Source organism: Narcine bancroftii, chromosome 14 (genome assembly GCF_036971445.1).
Source record: "Narcine bancroftii isolate sNarBan1 chromosome 14, sNarBan1.hap1, whole genome shotgun sequence".
NCBI classification, from domain to species: Eukaryota; Metazoa; Chordata; class Chondrichthyes; order Torpediniformes; family Narcinidae; genus Narcine; species Narcine bancroftii.
This window is the reverse complement of record NC_091482.1, coordinates 24,752,273-24,771,010: the sequence shown is the minus strand read 5'-3', so window position 1 is coordinate 24,771,010 and position 18,738 is coordinate 24,752,273. Positions and strand designations below refer to the sequence as shown.

Below are 18,738 nucleotides of genomic sequence, written 5' to 3'. Positions count from 1 at the left end.
AATATAACAGAGGTTAATAATACTAATCCCTGTAATACAGGAAAGGCATATCCCAACAAAGGAGAGATTGAGATATATGGATAGCCACTCTCTCAATGGCATCCACACGGAGTCTATCTTAATTAACACCATGTACATGTGTTGTTTTAATAATGTGACTTACCTAATGTAGAGCATTGATGTTCAGAGGGATCTTGAGGTGCAAGTCCATAGCTCCCTGGAAGTTAAAGCACAGATAGGTAATGTTTTAAAGGAAGTATTCGACTTTGCCTTTGTTGGTTTGGGCATTGAGTATAAAAGTTAGGAAGTTATGTTGCAGCAGTACAAAACTTTGGTTTGACCATATTTAGAGTATTGTGTGCAATTTGGTCACTGCATTAAAGGAAGAATATAGAAGCTTTGGAGAGGGTGAATTAGTTATAAAGAGAGGTTAATCAAAATTGGATTATTTTCTGGAGTGTTTGAGGCTGAGGTGTGACCTGATAGAAGTACATAAAATTATGAGAGGTATTCAGGAGGTAAATCAGTCTTTTTCTGAGACAGTCAATGTACTATGGTAATGTAAGGTAGTCTTTAAGGATGTATAACAGAAACTAAACTGATTTCAACAAAAAAACTGTTGAGATTGATGCGTACAGATTGAGGAGATAAGAAAAGGTTATGGGATAAATGAAAAGGTTTTGAGAGATATTAAAAGATGCAGAAGGATCAATTTTTTTAAAAGGAGCTGGGATCTTGTTTTTGAGGACCTGGGTGCTTTGAAAATTGCTCTGGCAATTGGACAATATCAAAGTATGAAAGCTTAAAGGTTCAATAGAAAGGTGATACAAAGCACTTTCTGGATTAAACTCATTAATTGCGCGAGACAGGTCAGGTTACTATAAATAGATATACAAAGTATTTGAAATAAAATTAGCAAAAATAGATTTAAACCATAGTCATGCTAGTGGGATTTTTATAATTTTAAATAATACAGATAAATGAGAAGAGTATTTTTCATCAAAAGGGGAAAGGTTTTGTTTTAATAGATTTCTTGGTCAATTTATGCTACTCCAATAGGAATTTTTTTTAACTCCAAAAATAAACTTTATTTATAATAGAGTATTTACAGATAGAAAACCATTCAAAGTCTCTCTTAGTGCTGTATCCATTCATATCCATCATTGTATATTGGTACATACATTTTCTATTTAGCAGCATTGCCACCACTGTGCCACCTTGTTGCTTGAGAAGCTTCCCCTCAGTCTCAGCCCCTCAATATTCAGTAGCGGAAGGACTTGAGAATCTGGTCCTTCCCCACAGTGCCCTCGCGTTGGCTGTGCCAATCCTCAGTGCATGTATTTCTATGACCTAGAATGTGTTAGTCAACAGCATTCTCTCTCATTCAGTGTACTAAAAGACAAACAAGTTTCAGACAGAGCAAAGTGCATCTTTCACTGAGTTGATGGATGTCTGAGTCTGTGTGCATCCCTGGGAACAGCCTGTAAATCAGAGATCTAAGCGAATCTGTGTTTTGCAAGGAGATGGGTGACTGTATCCACTCCACTGAAGTCACCTTGGAGTCAACATACATTTTAGCTGACGTGGACATTTACCCCCTCCATAAATCTTCGTCCGCGAAGCCAAGCCAAAGAAAGAAGAAAGAAGAGGAAGGATTTGACTGGATAAGCTCCTCTCACAGTCAGCCAGGCCAAGTCCTGGTGCTTGTTCATGAGCACTAGTGATGAGACATTTCATTAGATGACCTTGATGGTCTGCACAGGAAACCACCCCACCATGCCCATTGAATCTTTATCTTTCAATGTCTGCAGGAAGTTCTGTGATGCCCACTGGACGTGGTCAAAGATGTTTGTCCGGAAAAACATTTCCACATTGGATAGGTGGCGTGGTAAAAATTCTAGCTGACTAGGAGATTGCATGGACAACAGGGCCAGGCCCATCCTTTGCAACAAGTGGAACAGGTAAAACCTCAGCATGTAGCAGCATTTGGTGCCCTCAAACTTTCATTCCATTCATAGGCAAATGCAGCCACAAATGAGGGTAGATCAGGGCCAAGTCGGGTACACTCTTGCCCCATTGTCCTGATGACTCATACAGAGCAACTCTTCTGGCCCTTTTCATCTTTTGTTTTTCTCACCCCATTCATAATACCGTTTTTGGATCTATTAATCAAGCATTCAAACTTAATCAGATTGCAACTTATTATATTTCAATTTCAGTCTAGACAACTCTATCTTCTGATTTTCTGTCACATCTCTCTGAGATTCCTTTTCTAATTCATCAATCTGTTTCTCTAATTCAAGATTCTCAGTTAGATAATTCTTTATAACCTTAGAGGTATATCTCAAGTAAGCTTTCATAGCATCCCACAATATAAATTTACTCTGAACAGAATTAACATTTTCTTCCAAAAAGAGAATGATTTGTTTTTTTAAGAAAATCAATAAATTCCGCTTTTTTTAAACAACATCGTATTGAATCTCCAACGAGAAGCTGCACAAACTTTTTCAGAACTTTCATAAGTAAAATACAACAAGGAATGATCTGAAATTACCCGACTTTTATATTCTGCTTGCAATATTTTCCCCTGTAAATGTGCCGATACTAAAAAAAAAATCAATTCTAGAAAAAGATTCGTGTCTAAATTAATAAAAAGAGAAATCCTTCTCTGTTGGGTTGAGACGTCGCTAAATATCCACTAAATTAAAATCTTTCATCCAAGCTTGGATTTGAATTGCCATTTTAGATTTTTTGGAAATTTATCTAATAAAGGTTTCAGAACACAGTTAAAGTCTCCTCCAACCAAAACATTTTCATTAGCTTGTCCCAGAAGCAAAAATGCATCTGAAATAAATGCTTCATCATCCACATTTGGTGCATAAATGTTGTAAAGTCCAAGATTCATTAAAAATCTTACAATTCAATTTAAGAATACGTCCTGCATTCATTTCCATTGATGGTAATTCAAAAGATATATTTTTATGTATCAAAATTGCTACTCCCTTAGCTTTAGAGTTAAATGAAGAAAAAAAAACATGTCCAACCCAATCCCTCTTCAATTTCATACTTTCTTTTTCATTCAAATGTGTCTCCTGTAGAAAAGCAACATCAACTTTAATCTTTTTGATATATGCCAAAACTCTCTTATGCTTAATCGGGTTATTTAATCCCTGAACATTAAAAGTAGCAAATTTCAAATTTGACATATCTAATACAATTATTAAATACCAAAAATAATCACAAAATTAATAATAACAAATAAATTTTTTTTGTTATATATAGGACCCTCAAATTAAAATATATAGGCCCTCCAAATAAAAATAATATTCATTAAAAAAAAACAAAAAACCAGCAAAAAACAAAAAAAAACCCAAAAAACTACCAAAAGGTAGTAACTCCCTAAAAAAAAACTGGGTGTGCATTACCCACTAGTGACTGATGACTAACAAAGAAATCTCCCCAGCCAGCCAATCAAAAATATTAACATATTACAAGAAAAAAAAATTCAGCCTTGAGATTCCAGTCCGGATGATGAACTCATTTCAAGAGTAGGTTAACTCTTTCCATTCCCATTCTTTCCACTTCTGCCATTTTTCCCATTTCCAAAACCGTCAGGTTTTCTTTTAGGAGATAGTGGTGGACTTCTTCTTTGTCCTCTGACATCTGGTAGCAAGTTAACAAAAACCATTGCTTCATGTTCACTCTCAAAGAATTGAAACTGATAGTTTCCGTAAAACACTTTCAACACAGCAGCATAACGAAAAGCAAATTTGTAACCTTTACGCCATAAAACATCCTTAACTGGATTAAATTCACATCAGCGTCTAATGACATCTTGACTCAAATCAGGATAGAAGAAAACTCTACTATTCTGAATCATCAGTGGTGAATTGTCTTGCATTTTGAACTACAAGTCGAAGAATTGTCTCTCTATCCAAACAGTTCAAACAACAAACTATCACAGCTCTTGGAGGTTGACCAGGTGAAGGTGTTCTTCTTAAAGCACTATGTGACCCTTTTCATCTTAGATTTACACATAAACCAGAAGACTGCTCTGGTGAGCGCCAGGGCAGAGATGTGGGGAATGGGCTATACGTGTGTCATGTACAGCAGTACTGAGAGCACCTCGCACCTGATAACCAGATTCTTCCCTGTTATTGAGAGGGATCACCGCATCCACTGACCCAATTTCTGGTGGACCTTTGCAATTCACTCCGAACAATTCTTGTTGCACGCCTCGGACCCTCCAAATCAGATCCCCAACATGCCCACTCAGACTAGTTACCAAAGAGCATTGCCTCACTCTTCTGGTGTACCCTGGTGTCTGATGCAGATTATAGGCACTTTCAGGTGGACAATTGCCCCGCATGTAAAGCCGCATGTTTAGGCAATATGCGGCTGTTTTGAGGCCACCTGAATATGCAGGAGGTGCTCTTGAGGCGAGCTATGTAACCCTCCTCCGAGAGGGATAATCTGCTCAGAGGCTCCACCAGCCACCTGAATACAGCTGGCTGAAAGCGGATGTTAAAGGGTCAGGCTGCTGATCACAGCTGACATTGGGCAGGAGCTCCGGAGTGTGCTCAGAGCCTCATCCTGTGCAGCTGTGTGCTTCAGGTGGACAGCGTTGCGCTTTAAACGCTGCCACCTGAACGGCAATTTAAAGGGCTTCTTCTGCCTCTTCAGGGGCACTCTTAGCGTAGCATGCACCTGAAAAAGCCTTATTACAACTGATTTGACATAAAGAAGCAAAGCATGGAATTGATATTACAGTTGGCAAACACTTGAAACAATGCTAAATTTAAGGCAAGTGCAAGAGTGAAGGAAAGAAGGACAATTAAGGACAAAGTTATTATACAAAACATTTGGTAGTTTACTGATGACAAGAAATGTTTCATTATGACAGAGATACTGAAAGATCACAGATGTTTTAAAAACATAAAGCTATTGAACCATTCTTTTTGAAAAAGTGAAAAAGTGCACACAGGTAATCAGAATAGAATGGATATAATTAATTGTGTCAATAACCTGGGCCTCAAATTGCCTGACCTGAAGAATTCACTCTTGGAAGTTTTCAAAATGTTATCAGCTCCCAATAAAGACATCAGCTTATCTGTTTTGTTCTTAACTAAGCATCCAGTTCCAGATACCGATTTTCCTGTCAGTTTTACGTGTTGCATTAGTAGTAAATTAGCAAATGTCATCAGCTAATGTTAACAACAGCGATCTCAGTCGCCAGCCATTTCATTATGAGTCACACTCCCAAGCTCACTTTACGTACCATCCCACCCTGATCTCCTGCAGATTGGAGGAACAACACTTATTTTTCGTCTGTTGCTAATCTTGCTCATCTTCTTTCCCTTCCCCCCTTTCCAGTTCTCCCCTCCCTTCCCCAGTCATCCCTCCTCTCCCTGATTGCTGCTGTCCCCTCCCTCCCTTCCTCACCAATCATCTCCTGCCTTTACCACTCCCCATCTCCTGCTGACATTCTCTCATGCCTTAATGAAGACTCAAACCCGAAATGTCAGTTCTGTATCATTACCGTTGCTATATAAAGGACCCTGTTTAACCTGCTGAGCTTCTCCAGCATTTTGAGTTTTGAAATGTTATCATTTACAGAGTTTAATAACACCGATAATGGCAATCAAGATTCAAGACTTTTCCTTGTCGTGTCATAAAACAGATGTAATATACAAAATGGTCTTTAGTCTGCTGTAAAGCAGACAAGATTCGTCATGACCAGAAATTGGCTGGCACCTCTTACAGTCAGAGAAAGAGAAGCAAAACAGATTCACTGTCTGACCATGGATTCAGCTCCAGCACTCAGTCTCTGCAGCCACACAGACCAGTCCAAACTATCGGCAACCAGAGCTCCTGATCCAAATCTCCGACCTGATCAGCAGCCTTCAGTGCCCTCAGCACCCTCTTCGGTCTGATACCCTCATCAGCCAGCCTTGAGCTGGTCTTCAGCAATCTGCAACCTGGTGTGAGTCCTTTGATCGCAGTTGCCAGCAGCTTGCAGCCCTTCTGACTCAGCCACAAAGCTGGTCCAACACCCAGATGGCCAATGCCCTGTTGGGTTATATCCACTGGTTCTCCTTCTCAAAAAGAGGTTGGTCTTCCCATTTTCTGGTGTCCTGCACCAATCCTCTGCCTCGACAGAGTCTGCAACCCCACAAGGCCAATGCCATCTTGGGTCCCACAGCCTGCAATCGCAGGATTTTTTAAATAAACTGCTGTTGGTTCCTTTAAAAGGCCATTTAAAGCCTGTACAAAGCCGTTGGTAGTTGTACTGGGCAGTAGTACCCTGTGGAGGAGCACTGTGTCTCCGCTTTCCCTCTCCGCAGGTCTGCACCATTTTTGTTCTTTGTAAGTAATTCTATTTAGTATTATAATCATCTCAATAAAGCTATAAGGCATTTATAACTGCAAGAATAAACTACATGGCACATAATCATTACTGTAGAGAAAAAGACAAGTTTTCTTTAAGAAATGCAAAATCCTTAATGACTCCTGGGAATTTCAGTCATTTGCTAAGAAAAAACAAACATTTAAGCATTTAAGGATCCCCTGGATGAAATACAGCGTTTGTTCATCCCAGTTTGGAAAAATAATAACTCAAGGAGGGTAGTACATCCTTGGATAACAAGGGAAATCAGGGAGAGTATCAAGTGTAAAGAGGAAGCGTATAGACTAGCCAGAAAAGACAGAATACCAGAGGATTGGGAGAAATTCAGAGTTCTACAGAGGAAGACAAAGGGATTAATCAGGAAAGGCAAAAGAGATTATGAGAGAAAGTTGGCAGGGAACATAAAAAAATGACTGCAAAAGTTTTTATAGATATGTAAAGAGAAAGAGACTAGTAAAGACAAATGTGGGTCCCTTGCAGTCAGAGACAGGTGAATTGGTCATGGGGAACAAGGACATGGCAGACCAATTAAACAACTATTTTAGTTCGGTCTTCACTAGGGAAAATATGAATAATCTTCAGGAAATAATAGGGGACCATGGGGCTAATGTGACGGAAGGGCTGGGGAAAATAAGTGTAAATTATGAGGTTGTGTTGGATAAATTGAAGGGATTAAAGGCAGACAAGTCCCCAGGGCCAGATGGTCTGCATCCCAGAGTGCTAAAGGAAGTAGCCCATGAAATAGTGGATGAATTGTTGATAATTTTTCAAAACTCTTTAGATTCTGGAGTAGTTCCTGAGGACTGGAGGGTAGCTAATGTAACTCCACTTTTTAAAAAGGGAGGGAAAGAGAAATCAGGGAATTATAGACCGTCAGCTTGACATCGGTAGTGGGGAAAAAGTTAAGAATCAGTTATTAAAGATGTGATTGCGGCACATCTGGAAAGTGGTGAATTCATTGGTCAGAGCCAGCTTGGTTTTATGAAGGGAAAATCGTGTCTGGCTAATCTTATTGAATTTTTTGAGGATGTAACTAGTAGAGTGGATAGGGGAGAACCAGTAGATGTGGTTTACCTGGATTTTCACAAGGCTTTTGATAAGGTCCCACACAGGAGATTACTATACAAACTTAAGGCACATGGTATAGGGGATATGGTATTGAGGTGAATAGAGAATTGGTTGACGGATAGGAAGCAAAGGGTAGGAATAAATGGGTACTTTTCGGAATGGCAGTCAGTTACTAGTGGGGTACCACAAGGCTCAGTGCCAGGACCCCAGTTATTTACGATATATATTAATGATTTAGATGAGGAATTAGAAAACAGCATTTCCAAGTTTGCAGACGACACGAAGCTGGGTGGGATTGTAAGCTGTGTAGAGGCTGTTAAGAGTGTGCAGGGTGACTTGGACAGGTTGGGTGAGTGGGCAAATGCATGGCAGATGCAATATAATGTGGATAAGTGTGTGGTTGTCCACTTTGGAGGAAAGAATGGGAGGGCTGAGTACTATCTTAATGGTATCCAATTAGGAAAAGGGGAGATGCAAAGAGACCTGAGTGTCGCTGTGCATCAGTCATTAAAAGTGGGCAGGCAGGTGCAGCAAGCAGTAAAAAAGGCGAATGGTATGTTGGCGTTCATATCAAGAAGATTCGAGTACAGGAGTAGAGAGGACCTTGTTTAGAGCCTTGGTGAGACCTCACCTGGAGTATTGTGTTCAGTTTTGGTCTCCTTATCTGAGGAAAGACATCATTGCCATGGAGAGAGTGCAGAAAAGGTTGACCAGATTGATAGCAGGGATGGTGGGACTTGCATATGAAGAAAGGCTAGAACAACTGGGCTTGTACTCGCTGGATTTTAGACGATTAAGAGGAGATTTAATAGAAACGTTCAAAATTCTTAAGGGATTTGACAGGAAGATTGTTCCCAATGTTGAGCAAGTCTAGAACCAGGGGTCACAGTTTAAGGATAAAGGGGAAGTCCTTTGGGACTGAGATGAGGAAGAAATTTTTCACTCAGAGGGTGGTGAATTTATGGAATTCTCTGCCACAGGAACTGATTGAGGCTGGTTCCATAGCTATATTTAAGAGAGAGTTAGATTTAGTACTTGTGACTAGGGGGATCAGGGGGTATAGAGAGAGAACTGGAATAGGATACTGAATGGATGATCAGCCATGATCAAAATGAATGGTGGTGTAGGCTTGAAGGGCCAAATGGCCTACTCCTACATCTATTTTCTATGTTTCTATTCAAAACAATACTGAGAACCTTTCAGTAGCAGAGAAAGGAACACATAATCTCACAAGTAACACTGTCAGGTACCTACTGCTCCGTCTTTGGTAGAGGTGGCAATTTTCACATTGGCCTTATGAGCCACGTCAAAGCCCACAAAACTAAGGAGGGTGATAGTCAGAGGCTGCAGAAGCACTGAAGGCAAATTCATAGACAGTCATCCTAAATCCCAAGTGACTGTCTAAAGCAAGGATTGTATTTATAATCACCTTCCATGACCTCAGAGTGTTACAAAGTGTTTTAAAGAGGCATATTTTTTTACTGTAGCTTCAGGTAGCGAGCAGGGAGTTGGTCAACAAATGGCACAAGGAAAGTTCCAATGCTCCCAGTAACCTCAATATCGCAATAAAGATTTGTTCTGATTTTGGCTGATTAACTCCTCCGCACAATGATTAGCATGAGATCGTAACTTTAATTCACAGAGCAGGTGGGGCTTCAATCTACCACTTCATTTGAAAGACCACACTTTGGTTAAGTCTCTGGAATGGGTCCTGAGCTTACAACGTTTTGATGAGAGGAGATCAGAAAAATCACAAAGGTCAAATCGATATGAAATTTCAACATGACAAGAAGCATTCAACTTAAGTGTTAAAATTCAAACTGTAAGCACTCAAAACAACCTGAACAACATTGTTGTCAGTCAAGATCAAGTGGAATTTGTCAATTTTCTATGTCAGAGATCCAATCGTAGTTCTGTACTTCAAAGGACTTTCCGCAAAAGGACTTTTGATTCCTCATATAATCTGTTATATGTTTTGTAAGGCTCATCACTCTCTCACTCCGTTACCTTTCTCCACTGGTGATTCCACTCCATTTAGGAGCTGGCACTGGTTGCGAGTGAGTATTCCAGGAGTATCTGAGTTCACAAGGGTGTTGGTTAGGAGATCAATGTTTCCAGCTTGCAAGCGGAAATGTTCCAATTCCTGGGAGAGAAGGCTAAACTGTGTGCTTTGACTCCGACATTTCTCCTCGAGATCTCGTACCTTTGCCTGATGGAAAAAAGGAGACAATGATTCCGATTAAATGTATGAAAAATCTAAAATGAAATTCATTAATCCTTTGCTGCATCACTCCAGTTAGAAATCCGTAGAAATACATTGTAGCATTGACTTGCATTATGAACGCTATACAAAATGGAAGAACAGCATTATAGAAACATTTGTCTAGTCTTCCATCTTATTTCACAAAACACTGTTCAAGTGAATTACATACAAGTCAATCACTTGCATAGAGAAGCAGCAGTCAATTTGCCAAAAAAACCACAAAGAGCAGAAAATTAAAAGACTTATCAGGTTTTGAAAGCAAGTGCTGAATGTATCCTTGTGCTTTCAATAGTATCACTACATTTTCACATCTGCCTCAATCACAAAACAGGTGTCCATTATCTCCAGCCTTTTACGTCCTGGCTATTGAACCATTAGCGGAATCTATCCGCCAACATCTAGACATAAAAGGCTTCAGGTTAACCAGGAAGAACATAAAATCAATCTATTTGCTGACAATGTTCTGATTTATCTGACAGACCCAGCAAGTTCATTGCAAAAATTGCAGTGTAAATTGGAATTTTTGGGACTTTCTTGGGCTATAAAGTTAATTGGGATGAAAGCAAAGTTATTGCATTTACAAATGGGAATTATGGTCATGCTAAAAGAGCCACTCAAAATAAGTTGCCGCTTAATGGGATAAAATATTTAGGTATTAAGATAGATAAAACTTACAGAAATTATATAAATTCCCTTGCTTCAGAAAATTGAGGATGATTTAAATAAATGGATAACTCTTCTAATTACTTTGATATATTGCCTACATTCCTCCTTACTTTCCTTTGGGGAGGGGGGAGAGGGGGTCTTTCTCCTTTTCTTTTTTCCATCCTACTTTTCTTTTAAGGATGGGGACGGTGCGTAATTTTACATTTATAAACAATAGTGCAGAATTTGATCATTGTGATAATGTGTTGATTCTTCCTTCTTTGTATATCAACATGTAGTTTGGTTTGGTATTTTATTGTACATATCTGTAATGTTTCCTTGATTTTGTTGTTTTGTAACTTCATATTGATTGAAAATTAAATAAATAAAGAGAAAAAGTCACGAAACAGGCTGATGATGCCTTGCTTTGTCTCCTCTGAAACGCAAGGTCCTGACAATGCAGCGTTCTTCCGGCATGGTGCAGCCCATCAGTCTTCAGTGCTTTCTTAAGTTCTGAAGTGATGCAACTTTGGCTTTCAGCACATTGAATTGAATCAAGCGGACAAACAGCTCTAGAGATATAATGCTGTGATTCACTGAAAGATATGTGGCTCAATATATGGTGGAATCTCCAGCTCCCTCAATAGCACAGAGACACTAACCACCTTTAATAAAGGTAACATGATACAGTCTGATAAATAAAGTACGTCTATCATTAGGGAAGAGAAGAAAATGATAGCAATAGATTTTAAATTACAATATTATTTTAAAATAATTAAAGCATAAAAATAGAGAGAATCACTCACCCTGATAAACTAAACAGATTAACATAACTGCTGCTTCTCATTTTGTAAGTGCGGTAATTAAATCTGGTAGGTGAACGTTCAGGTAAACAATATTTTATATATACAAACACATTGCATAGAAATTAGCGCATAGGATTTTTCAAACATAAACAAACTTGTCTACATGCTAAAGAAATGAGATTGGTGTTGGTGCATATACCTGCATGCAGTCCAATGTATTCTTTAACAGGAGAAAATAGAACACCATTAAATGAAAGCATGCTTAAAAGTATTAGTAAACCTCAATCCAATAAAATTCACACATCAAGCAATCTAGGTATATACCAGCTCTCGCTGCAAAACTAGGCAGGCCAACTCCTACAATTTAACAGAAATCAATTATCAGGATTGTAATGAATGATAAAAATCTAATTTTGTTTAATTGAACAATTTTATAAACCTCAATTAAATCTTCCCTCACTATCCTTTGTTCTAAAAAATATAACCCAGCCCAGGAAATCTCTGGTCATAATTTTTCCAGCAGGGCAATGTTCTAATAAATCACTAAACACCATCTCTGATGTTTTCATGACCTTTTATAATCAGAGAGTGTCCAAAATGGTAAACTACTCTACAATATTCAAACTGTGGCCTTATAATGTCTTAGTAAGTTCTGGTGTGAACTTCCACTCTGTATTCTCGGTCACAGCCACTGAAGCTTAAGTTATCCTAGTTTTGCCGAACACCTGCACTCTGCATGTAGGTCTAAGCTTGAACTTCCTGTAGCCAACTATTTCAATTCCCTGCAGCAGTCCCACTCTGACATGTCTATCCTTAGTCTCATTTATTGTCAGGGTGAGGCCAAATATAAACAAGGCACAACACATCATATTAAACCTAACAGCACAAATATGGATATTTCTTATGTTAGGTTCCTTCTCTGCCAGCTGCTTCCATCTGTTTTTTAAACTATTCCTGTTCTTAGCTTTCTCTCTAACTTTATCCCCTTCCAATGGTCTCTCCTGTTATCTGTCACTCCATCTCCCTCAGCTTCTGCCCAATACCACATCACTGCTTGAGCCTCCTTCAATTCCTTTCAAATACATAATATCATCCCTTTTGTCATTTAGTCTCAATCAGGGAACCCGACCTGAAACATTGACTGATCATTTCTGCCCACTGATGCTGTCTGACCTGCTGAGTTCATCCAGGATCTCATTGTTTGCTTATTACCCCATGTGTCTTCTTAAATGCTTTATCTCTATGTCCTTCTATCTTCAGGGATCTCTGTTTGTTTACATGTATATGCTTTTTTGCACTCCCAATAAGTGGTAATTCTATCTTGCCTGCAGAAAGAAAATCTCAGTGTATGTGATGCACTGTATGTACTCTGACAATAAATCTGAAATGGTTGTAAATATTTCAGAGAGAAGATATAAATGGGCATTTAGAGCTATTTTAATAAAGGACAAATCAGTATGAATTTAAGGGAAGATCGTGCCTGATTAAATTGTTTGAATTTTTGAGGAGATGCCAGAATGTCAATAATTTTAGACCACATGCACTTCATGATTCTTGCGTTGCTCTCCATGTTTTAGTATTCTATCATATCATCTTATCTTCTTTTCCTCCTCATGCAATACATCACAGTTCTCTGAACTGAGTCCCATGTGTTATTTTCAGTTCACATAGATATTTATTAGACTGTGACTTCCTTTCTCTCTGTCATTCACACTTCCAATTTTTGAACTTTCACCATACTTCTTAATTGGTTCTCCAACATTTAAGTTTCATCTTTAGCATTATCCCCATAAAACAAGGGCCCTGGAACAGATCCTTGCAGAATCCCACTGCAATCAGCCTTCCAGTAATTATCATTCTTGACAACTATTGTATTGCTTGCCACCAAGCCACTCTTTAATCCAACTTACCACCTTCCCCTGGATTCCTAGGACTTTCTCAATTAACTTGTTAAATACATATATATCAATATATCAATTTTCTTTAGATTTGTTCACAGGATATGGATGCCACAGCCACTGCTTTTACTTTCCAACCATCCTTAAATAGGGTAGTTACAAAATAAAGGCATTGTTTATTGGAGGCAGGGAAGAATCAACCACTGAATGTTTTCAATGAACCAGATTTTTGTTTAGGACATCCCATTATTTCTGTCTTTAGCAGCAAAAGAACCGCTCAGATTTGTTCAGTTATTGGAATACAAATTTCTCAGTTTCCTCGATAAGTTTCAAATTGATGTCTTAGTATGTTGGATCCAAAATCTTGGTTACCCGTTCAGGAACACAATATCAACACAACAGTACTTGTGGTCTAAAATTATTGACATTCTGGCATCTCCTCAAAAATTCAAACAATTTAATCAGGCAAAATCTTCCCTTAAATTCATACTGATTGTCCTTAATTAAAATAGCTGTAAATGCCCATTTATATCTTCTCTCTGAAATATTTACAACCATTTCAGATTATTGTCAGAGTACATACAGTGCATCATATACACTGAGATTTTCTTTCTGCAGGCAAGACAGAATTACCACTTATTGGGAGTGCAAAAAAGCATATACATGTAAACAAACAGAGAACTGTAAACAGATAACAAATGTAAACAAATTGACGGTGCAATACAGAGAGGATTTTAAAAATAAAGATAGTGCATAGTAGGAGTCCTTAAATAAGTCCCTGATTGAGTTTGTTGTTGAGGAGTCTGATGGTGGAGGGGGTAGCAGCTGTTCCTGAACTTGATGGTGTGAGTTTTGAGGCACCTAGACCTCTTTCCTGATGGTAGCAGCAAGGACAGAGGCTGTGCTGGGTGGTGTGGATCCCTGATGATTGCTGTTGCTCTCCGACAGCAGCATTCTCTGTAAATGTTCTAAATAATAGAGAGGATTTTGCCTGTGATCTCCTGGCTGTGTGTCCACTACCTTTGGGAGGGCTTTACTCTCAGGATTATTGGTGTCCCCATACCAGACCGTGATGTAGCTGGTCAGCACAACAACACATCTGTGGAAATTTGCCAGGGTTTCTGGTGTCATACCACAAACTCCTGAGGAAGTCGAGGCACGGACATGCTTTCTTCATAATGCCTTTAGAGTGTTGGGTTCATAAACATCATCAGAGGTAATGACTCGCAAAAACTTTGCTCACCCTTTCCACCTCTGATTCCCTCAGTGATCACTGGATCATATACCTCTGGTAGACAATTTGTCCACAGATGTATGGTGAGCTGGCCTACATTTAACTGGTCTTCATAGACCTTTTTAAGCAATAATATCATATCAGTCCAATCCTCTGGCATCACGCCTGTAGCCAAAGTAAATGAGAAAAATGACTGCCAGAGTCTGTAACACTGTATTTCCTTTCTTTTTACTGACATTATTTAGTGTTGAAGTTGCAATCAAATCTGTATGCCTTACATTCTGGGGTTGAAAAATTTGTTGAGTAAATTGACATATATTTATAGACATTAACTAACTTCTAAGGCGATTTCCACTTAGTCACCGTCAATTATTACTTCATAAAGCTTACTTTCATTCTGTACTGGGTGAAGCCACATTAAATTTTTACCACTTTCATAAATTGGGAAAGAAGTCATACCAAATGAGTCACTGGCAATACATGACTGGTGCAGATTGGCTCAAATCGGACAATGTCAAGATGTGGACAGTACAGTTAGCTCAGAAGTTAGCACAATGCTGTTACAGTGCCAGGGTTCAAACCTGGCGCTGTCTCTCAGGAGTTTGTATGTTCTCTCTGTGTCATACAGTCTTGCAGTTGTTTCTCTGGTGAAACAGTGTTAATTTTGACAAGATTGTTTCCAAGCAGTTGGTGGAAGAAGGACCCCATTTGAGCTAGGATTCCAAAAGGATTCCATGTTCTCCAATCCAGTTGTTGAATTTTTCCACAAAGATCAGTTTGTCATCTTCTGGGTTTCAGATGAGGGATTGTTGACTTCAGGAAGGGAAAACCAGAGGTTTACAATCCAATGACCACTGGGGGGGATCAGAGATAGAGAGGTTCAGGAACAGCTCCTACCCCTCCACTGTTAGACTCAATGATAAACTCATTCAGGGACTCATTTCTGAGCTCTTATTTTTGGACCTTGATTTTTCCCCCCATTTGTTTAAATTTATTTATTTATTTACATGTGCACAATGTGTACATTTTTTTGGACTACCAATAAATGATAATTCTGTCTTGCTCGCAGGAAAAACAATCTCGATGTCATGTATGTACTCTGACAAGAAATCTGAGTAGAAGCCCTACATGGCCTTTCCAAGGCTTCCAGAGTTGACTGTTGCATAGCTGGTGTGCAACAACCACCCATATTAAAAGAAAACTTGCACTGGCTACTTGCTCCACAACAGGTTTGGGATGTGGAACATTAGGACCCTCAAAGAGAGGCCCAAATGCTATTCTGCTATCATAGCTCAGGAACTGAGATGCTTTGATATTGATGTGTTCCTAGGAAGGCACAATTGGTAGGATGTGGCTTGTTTAAAGAACAAAGACCACCAGAAGACAAACACCATCTACAGAGAATAAACCAGTATTAAGAATGAGCCAGGTTGGTGTCTCTATAGCCCCCCTGCAGAGACAGTAAATGTCTCAAATCTGTGGCCCACTTTAAAACCAATCCAACATTCTCTGGCCTACAGTCAGAAGAGATAGTCCTACAAACAGCAAGATCATTATGTGGCATCACTGGTAGAGCCATTGGGCTCCAATAATCCTAAGTGCAATGACAAAGTGCAATGACAAACCGCCTAAGCACTGGGGGATAGTCGAGTTCCCAAGTGTAGGTTTAACATGCAAGTGGCAGGTTTGAAATTATGCTCAGACTAACATTAATGAAAGAAAAACATAAATAGCTGGTCATTTACCTCCAGTAATTGCACCACGCCTTCATGTTCCTTCTTTGCTTCGAACTGAGCCTTAATTTAAAAAAAAGCAAGATTAACATAACTGTGCACTGCTAGTTATAATGAGAGAAATTGGACTGTGGCGTTCACAAAATCACAGGATATAATAAGAGCAGAAGTAGACCAATTGGTCTGTCGGGTCTGCTCTACCCACTCCCCAGTCTTCTCTCCATAACCCTTGATACACTGACTAATCAAATACCTATCAATTTCTGACTTAAACATACCCAATAACTGCACTTCCACTGTTGCCTTTTGCAACAAGTTCTGCAGACTCATGATCCACTGGCTAAAGAAATTTCTATGCGTTCCTGTTTTAAATTGACACCCTTTATCCTGAAATTGTGGCTTCTTGTCCTATATTTCCCTACCATCTACTTCGTCCAGGTCTTTCAGCATTCAAAATGTCTCTATGAGGTCCCCCCCCCCCCATCCATCTGTACTCCAACGAGTACAGTCCAAGAGCCGATAAACATTCCTCAAATGCTAACCTTTTCATTACTGATATCATTCTAGTAAATCTTCTCTGAACCCACTCCAATGTTAGCACATCCTTTTTCAAATAAGGTGCCCAAAACTGTACCCAGTACTCCAAATGAGGTTTCATCAGCGCCCTATAGAGTCTCATTACATTCCTGCTTTTGTATGATATTTGTCTAGAAATGAATGCCAACATTGCATTTCACTGCCGTCTCAATCTGGAGGTTAACCTTTAGGTTATCCTGCATGAGGACTCCCTTTGCACTTCTGAATTTCAAAATGTGAATGTTCTCCCAATTAATAATAATCTTCCCATCTATTTCTTGTACCAAAGTGTATGACAGAACACTTCCCAGCATTGTATTTCACCTGCCATCTCTTTGTGCAGATGCTGGGGCTGAGCGCAACACACAAATGTGCTGGCGAAACTCAGCAGGTCCCGCAGCATCCACAAGACGTAAAGGGAAACCAACATTTCAGGCCTGACCGCTTTGACAGGTATAAGCAAAAACAGACAGGTGCCTAAATATAAAAGTGGTGGGGAGGGGAAAGGAGGGAATTTTTTGCCTGTTGTGACTCTCTACAACTTGATGCTCAGGTCAAGGGTGTGCAGTCTTGCCTTCCTATAACTTGTAAGAAGAATATTATAATTTCAAGTACAGTACAGGTTCATTGCATGTTCTACATTACACCTCACAACAGCTTACTTTGCCCATCAAGTCTGATGTGCAGCTACACAATGTAATCCCAGTTGAGTGCATGTATTTGGTAGCTTTAAACCTCCTCCAATAAATTAATTACTAAGGCACTAAGGTCATTTTAAAACAGTCAAAGACTCTCTTTTAAAATAGCAGACCACATAATTCAGCTGTTGAAGAAGGGAAGGAAGCAGCAGAAAGGAAACTATAGACCTAATGGTTGAGAAGATGTTGGAATCAATTGTCAAAGATGAAGTGACGGAGTTCCTAGAGCAGCATCATAAGATAGGTCCAAGTCAGCAAGGTTTCCTTAATGGAAAATCATGCCTGACAAACCTACTACAATTTTTTTGAGGAGATAAAAAACAATTACAGCAGATAATATCAACTCCTCTGAACATTTTAGTCTTTTGCTATCCTGTTAACTGGAGGTCACAGAGAGTCATAGACTGGAGGTGCCTGGACCATTTTGATACACATCAATTGTGGAATACAAACTTCCTGCAGTCTGTCAGTAGTTACACTGCAAAACATTTGCAATGATATGGAGTTGACAGTACTCATGTCAAGAGAAGAGTCATGGTTAACGAGATTTTCAATGTTTCTTCAAGTGGGTGCTAACTGTCTTGAAATGTTCACATCTGTTCTTAGGCCCCAAGTGCCACATCATTGCATGTTTGGGCTAGGCAGAGGAAAATAAGCTACAAATGGTTCAGGTTATCTAATTTCTTGTCTGTAACTGCTACAAAAAGATTTTGTGTGAACACCAGCTGAGGACAGCAGTGGGTCAGCTGTGATGATATTCATTGTCAATTCACAACAGCTTTAGGCAAACTGCCTATGAATTAAGACAAATCCTAGTAAAAATACTGTATGACTTAATAAAAGGAAAAGAAAACAAAATGAACACCCTTTTCCTACCTGTTGCAGTCGTTCAACCTCATGTTGCTTGGCTTGCAGAATGGTCAGCGCTTCTTCATGTTCCAACTGCAGCTGGTGCCTGCGTTCTGCTACCTCTCGCATGTGCTGCACAGTGAAATGCTAATTATATCCCATCTCAACATAGAAGTGCTCCTTGACACCAGATATGTCTCTCTGAAATTAAACGTCCCACTAAAAGGGGGAAAGTCTAGGCCAGGAGATTCTGTAGTCTCTTGAACACCAAGATTTTTGAAAGCATGATGCTACTTGGTTAAAAACCTCTCAGCGTTTATTGAACCCTGATTGAAATACTTACATCACTTTCTATGCTGGAATCACATAGCCCCATTCATCTCATACTCTATCTTTCCAATAAAGAAACCTTACCAATACAGTATATTTCTGATTAACCAACAACTGATCAACCTGAATTCCAAATACCCAAAAAAATTTTCAGGTGTGATGTCACAATTTGAAAAAAGTTGAAAAAAATTTACCCACCATGCTCAAGTGGGACGACAGAAAATCAATTTTA

General features: G+C 39.2%; 1 protein-coding gene across 20 annotated transcripts in view; it reads right to left on the bottom strand.

The window, feature by feature from the left end:
• LOC138749254 (RIMS-binding protein 2-like) overlaps window positions 1–18,738 on the bottom strand; it is a 227,447-nt gene that overhangs the window by 61,399 nt on the left and 147,310 nt on the right. For 18 of the 20 annotated variants that reach the window (XR_011348508.1, XM_069910403.1, XM_069910409.1 and 15 more), the window contains 5 exons: window positions 18,204–18,308; window positions 16,066–16,116; window positions 11,388–11,408; window positions 9,482–9,683; window positions 164–217 (listed from right to left, as the gene is read on the bottom strand). Coding sequence is in view for 19 of the 20 variants with exons in the window: in XM_069910403.1 (XP_069766504.1) it covers window positions 164–217; window positions 9,482–9,683; window positions 11,388–11,408; window positions 16,066–16,116; window positions 18,204–18,308 (433 nt within the window). In the remaining variant the exon portion in view is untranslated. The remainder of the gene's footprint in view (window positions 1–163; window positions 218–9,481; window positions 9,684–11,387; window positions 11,409–16,065; window positions 16,117–18,203; window positions 18,309–18,738) is intronic. The other 2 variants (XM_069910399.1, XM_069910405.1) reach the window with 1 other exon arrangement.